The 8,923-nt window shown below is 49.6% G+C and overlaps 1 protein-coding gene and 1 pseudogene across 1 annotated transcript; one reads left to right on the top strand and one right to left on the bottom strand.

Moving 5' to 3' along the window:
- Positions 1-292: 292 nt before the first annotated feature.
- On the top strand, positions 293-1,998 carry LOC123161313 (BTB/POZ and MATH domain-containing protein 2-like; annotated as a pseudogene).
- A 5,558-nt stretch (positions 1,999-7,556) lies between these two features.
- Positions 7,557-8,336, bottom strand: LOC123162142 (non-specific lipid-transfer protein). The gene is made up of 2 exons (XM_044579935.1): positions 7,898-8,336; positions 7,557-7,788 (listed from the first exon to the last, which is right to left on the bottom strand). The coding sequence occupies exons 1-2, from the start codon at positions 8,235-8,237 to the stop codon at positions 7,772-7,774; spliced, it is 357 nt and encodes a 118-aa protein (XP_044435870.1). The 5' UTR covers positions 8,238-8,336; the 3' UTR covers positions 7,557-7,771.
- Positions 8,337-8,923: the final 587 nt, after the last annotated feature.

Raw genomic sequence — 8,923 nt, 5'->3', positions numbered from 1 at the left:
TGGCCGCACGAAAGTTGTCTGGATCAAAGCAGACCACACATACTGCAAAATTCAGCTTAACTTACCAAGTTTTGGTTGCATTATATCCTTGCATATTCTGCAAATCTCAGCCCAGAACTTTTGACTGCATTACCTTCTTGTATTATACTGCAAAATTCAGCTCGAATTACCAAGTTTTCTCTTTTGAGAACGTGAGGTTTTGCCAAAAGGTAATGGGCTTTGCAGATTGTGGGCTGTGAGGACAACAAAGGCCTACTAACGCGGCAAGTCATTAACCCTAGCTCAGGCAGGCCGAGGCCGCACGCTTCTCCGAGGACGAGCGACGGCGGCGCGGGCGACACACCAGCTCGCTTTGCGGCGGCGACTCCGCGCGGAACGCGGCCAGGTTTGACCGTCAGCCCGTCGATCCCAAATCCCCAGCTCCGAACCAAGCTTGGAAAGCCAACATCTCCGATCGATCAAACTCGCAGGTTCGCCGACGCCATGTCGTCGTTCGCCGGCGTGTCGGTCGTCGACGGCGTCGATCTGTGCCCCCCTTGCGCCGGGTCGGCCTGCGAAACCAACGCCTACTGCGGGTACCACCTGCTCGTCGTCCAGGGCTACTCGCGCGCCAAGGAGAAGGCGCCCACCGGGGAGAGCATCATCTCCCGGCCCTTCAGGGTCGGATGCCATACGTGGCAGATCGAGCTCTTCCCCAACGGCGATAACCCGAGCTGCGCCGACTTCGTCTCTCTCTACGTCTGCCGCCTCGACGACTATCTCAACAATGCCGTGGATGCCAAGTTCAGTCTCAGTTTCGTCGACCAGGCCGAGAAGCAGAAGCCGGTGTACATTCTTGGGACCGAGACGTGCAGCTTCCCCCATGGCGGTTCTCGGGGCCACCGCAAGTTCATGAGGAAAGACGCCCTTGAACGATCGGAGAATATGAGGCGTGATGGTTTCACCGTCCGGTGCGACATCATGATCTGCTGCGAGGAGGATGACGACGCCGGTGGCACCGCCCCGCCTCGCTACATATGCCAGCATTTTAACACTCTCCTTGAAAGTAAGGTGGGCGCTGATGTGACCTTCGAGGTCAGCGGCGAGACGTTCGCTGCGCACCGGTGCGTGCTTGCTGCCCGATCGACGGTCTTCATGGCGCAGCTCTTTGGCCCCATGAAGGAGGGCACCACGTCCAGTGTCATACAGATTGAAGACATGGAGGCAAAAGTGTTCAGGGCTTTGCTTAGGTTCATCTACACAGACTCATTCCCTGAGATGGAGAAGGAAGTCATCCAGGAGGAAGCACAAGAAGTGGAACAAGGACAAGAAGAGGATGAAATGCGTTTGCAATGGTTGTGAGGCTTATTTACGGCGGCAGACAGATATGACCTCCAACACCTCAAGTTCATCTGTGAAAAGCAGTTGTCTGAGGACATAGGTGTGAGCTCGGTGGCGTCCACTCTTGTTTTGGCCGAGCAGCACGACTGCCACGGGTTGAAGGTCGCGTGCTTCAAGTTTATCCAAGCCCAATCTCCCTCCTGTTTGAAAAGGGTAATGGCAACTAATGGCTGGGGGCATTTAATGACGACTTACCCCTCTATTTTGAATGAGGTCATTGCCAAGCTTGCTTCGAAAAAGCGGAAGAAGCGCTCTACATAGATTGTAGCTCCGCGTCTTGCTTTTGTCTCGTCCTGTAATTTGCCTATATGCGGAAGTATCAGAAAGATCCAACATATGGGCAAATTGTCTCTTTATGGAATGGATGGTCTGTTAATTCAGGTGTCAGTGTCAGCATTGAACTGCATTGCAGCAATGTGCAAGTTCCCTAGCTAGTTAGTCTTATCCTTGTATATTTCTTTGTGCACTAATTGTGTTGTATATTATTGCTTTGTGCCTTAGATGTTTTTGGAAAGGCATTTTATGAACCGGGATTTATGGGAAATAATTTGGAAGACAAGACAGGGGTCTCCAAGAATCGTGGTTACAGTGAGAATGATAATGTGAAAATCTTGGTCCAGTGCCTACGAACCTTCTCCTAGCTACTTGGGTATACTTTTTCTTTACATTATTTATCATAAAATCCTTATCTTCCTCGCTCTGGTTGTTGTTTCATAATACAGTAGAGATAAGTTTTGCATCTATTTTGGTAAGAATTTGATGATCTCTTCGCAACAGATAACTTTGTCCTGGGAAATTCTCCTGGGGCTGTATTCATTACCACATACCACAATCGCAGGTTCCAATAAATTCTTCAGCCTTCTCCACTAGATAAAACTGCTGGGAGCTACTCACCTAATATATCGTCTCGATTCTTTTGTGCAGTAATCATTACTTGATTGAATTTTTTACGGTGAAGTGGTGTTTGAAGCTTCTGTATGGCTTCTCTTTCCTCACCTCTTGCAAGGCTGATCACTTCAGGGAAATATTCAGCTCGTTGAAATCACACTTGAGAAGGAAAAACCAAAATGAACTTCAGGTAGATAATGGGAGTACATTATCTTCATATTACTGATTATATAAAAAAAATACTGCATCTGGTGTTCAGGATGGTTCTTTTTCTTGATGTGTTCCAGCCTTACAGGAGTTGGCTGACAGCATGTACATGACAATGGAATGTTTGGGTCTTCACTACCTATGACTGCACATTAGGTAACTCCTGGAGCTCATAAATTATACTCAGGAATTTCTTTCTGGAAGGAGTTTATTTTTTCGATAAAAGGATTTGTTTATTGCAAGGGAAACATTCTTATTTTCCAGGTTTCGTCATTAGTTGAACCATGCAATAGATTTGGCAAGCAAAAACACAATACCTGATCCAACCGATCATAATTACAGACGTGCGTTGCTTGTACATTCATTGGTTGAAGTATTGCCTTGTTTAAATTCATGAATCAACAACCTTCATCCATGTGCTTCTAGTTTAGTTCCTCCCAAATAATGCACTAATCTAATGTGAACCTTGTATGCTTAAATTGCGAGGAGCTTTTGTTTTGATAGATCATAGAAAATGTGCTAGTAGTTGTACCTGGAAGTATCGTGATTATGCGATTACGTGAAGAAGAAACAATTAGGAGAACAAAGGGAGAAGAGAGGAAGGCAGAACCGGGTAGAATTATAAAATTGGATGAACCGTTCAGCCTCCAAATTCCCGACAGAAAAAATTAAGCGAACCTCATTCATTATTCGTATCAAACTAACATACATTTCTCAAGCATTGTCTGTGGGGAGACAATCAAGTTATATAGTGGAGGACTCAAAGCACATAAGCTTTCTATGAACTTCAAATGATTTTGATTCCAAAGCTTGCTTTGCAGTTCGGTAGACTATTAAGTTTGAAAGTATCAGAATAATGTTCTACTAAATCGTCAGAAAAGCCAACAGACTCCCTCGCTGCGGCCACTACAAGAGGCTTCAGTATCGTCCCGGTAAAGATGCAGTTGTCCGGAGTTGGCTCACGAATTCTACACAAAAATATGGCATCTGTGCAAGGAAAACGGGCCAATGGCCGATGAGATCTGAGCTCCGACTCTGAATTGAAAAATAAATACGCAATTGGCCAGCGCGGATAAAAAAAGAAACAGATGTGCATGTGCGTGGGACAAAAGAAACGATATAAGAAAACAGTGCTCATTATGAGTGTTTCAATGGAAGTGAGCATGCAACGAATCAATGTCCCGAAGCGTGCTTGTCCAGTTAATCGTTGTCTGGAAAGCAAAAGGGTGTAACATTAGCACTGACTACCTTTTGGTGTCAGCAGATTCCTCTCAAGTTCTTGCAGTTCTCAAAGCTAAGAAAGTTATCCTTAACTTTGAGCCACTCAGCTGGTTTCTGCATGAAGATTGGTAGGTAGTAGTATTAGACAAGTTGTTGATGACAAAACCTGTTTGCTTTGCGATGAGCCTGATCGAAGTGTTAAGCACTTATGTTGTTTGAATGTGTGATCTCTAGATATCTCTGGTCTGAATTTATCCATGACTCTGAATTACGATCTTAACATCACGCTGATGCTTGTTCTGTTAGCCATTTATTCATTGGTCCTGGCATGCAGTCCTAGTTGCATTTAGCATGTTCACATGAGCATCTCTTTATGAAATCTTTGTGTTTTCAGGGGAAGAAAATTAAGCAACGGAGACCGATATGCACTAACTTTCTTCGGGATACTGTCACTGCTGGCCGACTAAACTGAGGGCTCTGGAGGCCATGTACTTGAAGGCCGACACCAATTGGTTTCTCAAGGCCAGACAGTGGTTGACAGTGGAAGACGTAATAGACGTAAACCCTTGGCAAGAAACACAACACTGCATACTCATTAAATCTGCACATGTGTTGTTCAAACAGATCATGTTTGGCCTTCCTTCCAGCTGGGGAAACTATACAGTGTGTAGCCAGCAAGAACAACAAACTCCAACGTTTCAGCACTTCAGCAATTGTGCTGCGAGTGGAGCGTAAGTTGAGCGCGGTCACTGGACCATTTTACTTATTCAAATCCGCAACTAAAAGCGCAAGAAGAAAAAGTAGGCACGGCAGACATTTCATGGGTTCAAAGAAGAGTGCGAGTGGGGAAGCTGTGACCATGTCATCTGCCTGACAACATTTTGTTGAATCAGGTCAGATGCTTATAAACTACATCAGATGGTGGAGGAGCCGAGGGGAAGTTCCACGGGTCCAACAGCTCATGATCAGGAGGGGCAATTTTCCTGGAATAACATTTGGTCCAGTCCTTGGTCGAACCCAAAGTGATTGGACCCTTCCCTGGACGCTGCACAAGTAGGAGCTACGTGCACCGGGCTGCCCTTTTTAACATTTGGTCCAGCCCATGCCCTCCAAATGCGCGGCAATTACTGTGGACAATCACACACGACAGTCTTCCCCATAGGCCGAGTATCACGAGATGGGGCATTGAGGTAATAGTTGATCTTTCAAGTTTGCTGGCGTTTGGATGAGGATGGGGTGCATACATTTGTGCGATGCAAGGGAGTGCATCAAGTATGGCGTCTTCTGGGCATGGAAAAGGAAAGATGCAAGCCTGTGGAATCTTCAGGTCCAAAGGAGATGCTGCATATGGTACTGCACATGGGAAACAAATATATGATCAAGATTACAGCGCTGTTGTGGACGTGGTGGAAAACGAGGAACAAAATCAATGCTGGACAAGGAATTATGAAAATCGATGAGGTGGTAGCAGCCATGGTAGGCAGATGTGTAGTCGAATACGAAGAACTCTACCTTCCGCATCTGAGAACTAACCTAACTGGGCAGTGGAGCAGAAGCGGAAACTGCCGGTCACTGTTGTGGGGAAAATCAACTGCGATGGGTCTTTCGATCCAAACAACAATGCTAGTGTGGCTGGGCGGAGAGGCTGAAGGGGACTGTGTTAGGTGGCAGCAGCAGGTCGTCTCCACAGGGCAGCTGCTGCTTTACAAGCTCAAGCGATTGCATGTCTAAGCAGCTGTTCGTGCCGCAGCAGATCGGGCTATCAAGCGAGTGGAGGCGGAATCAGATGCTCAAGTGCTCGTCTAGGCGTTGCAGAGCAAGGACCATGACCTCTCGGCTAATATGTTGATCTTCCATTCCAGGAGGTAAAGTTTATGGTGGCTCAGTGTTTTGATAGGTTTTCAGTGTCTTTATGTCCTAGAACTTGCGTCGCCCCGTCCTCGCGTCGCCCCCGCCCTGGGCGACTCGGGGGCTCTGCAACCCTAGACGCTGCCGCCGCCCTCTCCTTCTCCCCTCCTCGCGCCGCCGCCGGGCGGCGGGGGGACTTCTTCTCCCGACTCCCCTTCCTCCGCGGGCACGGATCTAGGCGGCAGGCGGCGGTGTCCTGCGGTCGGGCGCGAGGTGGCAGAACTCGGCGAGCTGTGGTGGGCCTCGGCAGGCAGTGGCGGGTGCTGGGCTCACGGCGGCGCCCCGGCATGCGCAGGCGGCGGTGGCACCTGTGCCCGGTCGGCGGCTCCCTCTTCGACCCGGACGGGGCGCGGGGTGGCGGCGGCCCGGCATGGCCAGCGATCTAGATGCGGTGGGGCCGGCGGCTCGCTGGTCTGCCGGAGATCCAGGGGCATCATCGTCTCCGACTCGATCTGCTTCGGTTCGTGCTAGCTCAGGTACAGGGAGATTGTCGTCATCTCCCGGTGCTGGCTACATGGATCTGACGGCGACGGCTAGACCCTTGGTCTAGTCTTCGGCAGAGAAGGTGGCGGTCCATGCACAAGAAGTGGATGGAGTTCTTCGAACAGATCTGGGTGAAAACCTGCTCTTGGCTAGATGCCAAAGCCGGCGGTGGCGGCGCTCTACGGTGTCGTTTCCTTCTTGAAGGCATCGCCGTGGAGAAGTTCTAGACTACGATTTGCTACCTCCGAGGGAAACCCTAGATCAATAGATCAGAAGACGGCGTTGTGTTTGTGTCGTTTCCCCCTTGGGGACGTTTTTCTTGGAGGTGTACGCGGGCTCGAGGGACCAGTGGACGACGTCTTTGGTGGAGCGGTGCTTCATCATGCACATTGATGGTGACAGATCTCGATGGCATGGCGCTCTGGAGATTAGGCGTCTGATGTGCGATGATGGACTCGCGCAGGAGGGTGACGCTGTCTGGCGTCGTGGTTGCGTCGACGGCAGCTAGACCGGGCAAGGTAGATGTAGCAGCACAGCTCTGAAGATGGATTGGTGGCAGGTGGCTGCAGCGGCCTCATACTCGGCAGACGTCCTGGTTGAGGAGTGCGCCAGACTGGTGGGTGCCCCATACTCGGCAAGCGTCTTGATTGGGACCTCATGTCTTAAATGTTAGGTTTGGCTGCGAGGTATGTTTGGTATTAGGCCCAAACTATCAACACCCCTTCATCAACCGGATAGGAGTAGTGACAGATGTTGCTTAGACGGTGGTTTTAGTCTTGCTGTTGTATGACTTTGTAAGGTCCTGTGTGAATAATTAATAAATTGGCTGCATGCATCGTTCAGACGCAGAGGCTTCCTCCTTTTCTAAAAAAATAATAAAAATGTCCTAGAACTTGCACATGATAAAAGTAGCTGACACTGTTGCAGCTCATGGTGCGAAGCTGGTGGGGGATAATGTGTTCACATCGTCAAACGGATGTGATATAATGTGTTCACATCCTTTTCTTATGTCACTTAGTTAGGTAATAATGTGGATGCCGCTTGGGAAATTTTTAGCTCGTGACTGGAATCCCCCGTGTGTTCGAGGCTTGCTGGCGATCCTTAGAGGTTGTTTTGGTCAAGAAATCAACAGTTTTCCCGCAAAAAAAAAAGAAATTAACAGTTGAATGGGTTATTCCCTCTCACCTCGGTTGACGGTATCTTCAAAATGCTTATCTACATGCAACTTTGGAGGCCATCGGCAAAGAGGCATGACGGAACGTGAATGGGAGCCGCAATGGCGATGATCACCACATTTCGCTCATCGATTACGAGGTACGTGGATTAAGCCTTTCATTGTCGCGCTTTATAACATTTTGGTTTGGACCGTAATCTGTAACCGATGAACTTGACGTGGTGTGTTTGCGTGTTTGTAGGACTTCTGCTGCCGTTTGCGGCCTTTTTATATAAAGTCAGGGGAAAGCCTTTCGTACGACAATAGAAACCACACGGAGACGTTTGTTCACGTTAACACAGACGAAACATTACATGCTTATAGAAACATATTTCCACAAGCACACATCACATGGTGGCACCTCCATGGAGTCACTAGTGCCCCACATAAGTGGTACATGCACCACTCGCTTATTCCCACACGACGACACCTTCCACAGCATTCATCTTGATCGGCAGCATTGCCGGGCCATCAAGGCAGCGTGTAATCTGTCGAACCAAAGAAACCGGATAATTAGCATTGCTATATGACATTATCAGCAGATTATTACTGGTTAGAAAGTAGGAGTACATGTGAAATGTGATGTGTAGGTAGTACCTCCGCACTTGTAGCCGACGGGACGGTCGGCGATGTTGCAGCGCTTGGGGATGGTGATGGCGACCTCGGGCCTGATCCCGGCCATCTTGGCGGTGCCGGACAGCATGACGGCGCACAGGCAGCTGGGGCTCTTGCCGATGGTGTGCACCGCCGAGCAGCAGCTGCTGGAGGGCGCCGAGTCCGGCTCGTCCGCCGCCGAGATGCACGGGGCCATGCGCAGGGCCATCCGGTCGGGGGAGGCCCTCCCGCACTCGCCGGCCCCCTCGGCCGCGCCCCCTCCCAGCGCCACGCCGGCCAGCGCCACGGCCAGGGCGAGCACGACGAGCGGCCTCATTGCCATCTCTCCCTGCCTTTCCCTGCTCGGACAGTCACTCACTTGTGGTGGTGGTTCTTGCGGTGACTAGTGCAGATCGCTCGCTGCTGCTGCTGCCTGCTCTGGCATGGGTGGTGCTTCTTATATAGCAGTGTGGCAGTGTCATTGTGGGGAGCACCTCGTTATGGATGGAGCACTTGGCACTCCTCTAGTCGCACTGGACAGTGCTAATGGTTTCTCCACTCTGGGTAGTGATGAAGGGTGTACACACTAGCCAGTGGGCTTCTGGTAGGACAGCACTTGCGCCGTGGACCTGCCATATAAACATTCTAAAACGCGCCACGCGCACTATGCGCTGTGGTTGTGGCCGGTACACGAGAGAGTAAGATGGAGGAGAGGAAGAAAACAGTGTCTTGCGAATAAAAAAGGAGAGTAGCATGCAGCACACCAGAGAGTCTCTTGCTAATAAAAAAAGAGAGGTGTGAACAGTGTGTGTCAGGACCAGCTGCATGCAACACACTCTCTCCAATTGCATGCGCTCTCTCTCTCTCTTAACTTTTGCATCTAGGTTGTAAAACAAGCATGCGCTCTCTCTCTCTCTCTTAACTTTTGCATCTAGGTTGTAAAACAAGCATGCAGCTCACACAACTCTCTCTGCCGACATTTGCATGCGACACACAGTCTCTCTCTTGCTTACACTTTCTCATTTTCTT

The sequence above is a fragment of the Triticum aestivum genome, chromosome 7B, assembly GCF_018294505.1.
Source record: "Triticum aestivum cultivar Chinese Spring chromosome 7B, IWGSC CS RefSeq v2.1, whole genome shotgun sequence".
Lineage (NCBI taxonomy): Eukaryota > Viridiplantae > Streptophyta > Magnoliopsida > Poales > Poaceae > Triticum > Triticum aestivum.
The sequence above is the reverse complement of the archived record's forward strand: the minus strand, read 5'-3'. Positions and strand labels throughout refer to the sequence as shown.

Bases quoted from the DNA above. Each gene is read 5' to 3' on its own strand.
- LOC123162142 (XM_044579935.1), bottom strand. From the start codon at position 8,237: ATGGCAATGAGGCCGCTCGTCGTGCTCGCCCTGGCCGTGGCGCTGGCC.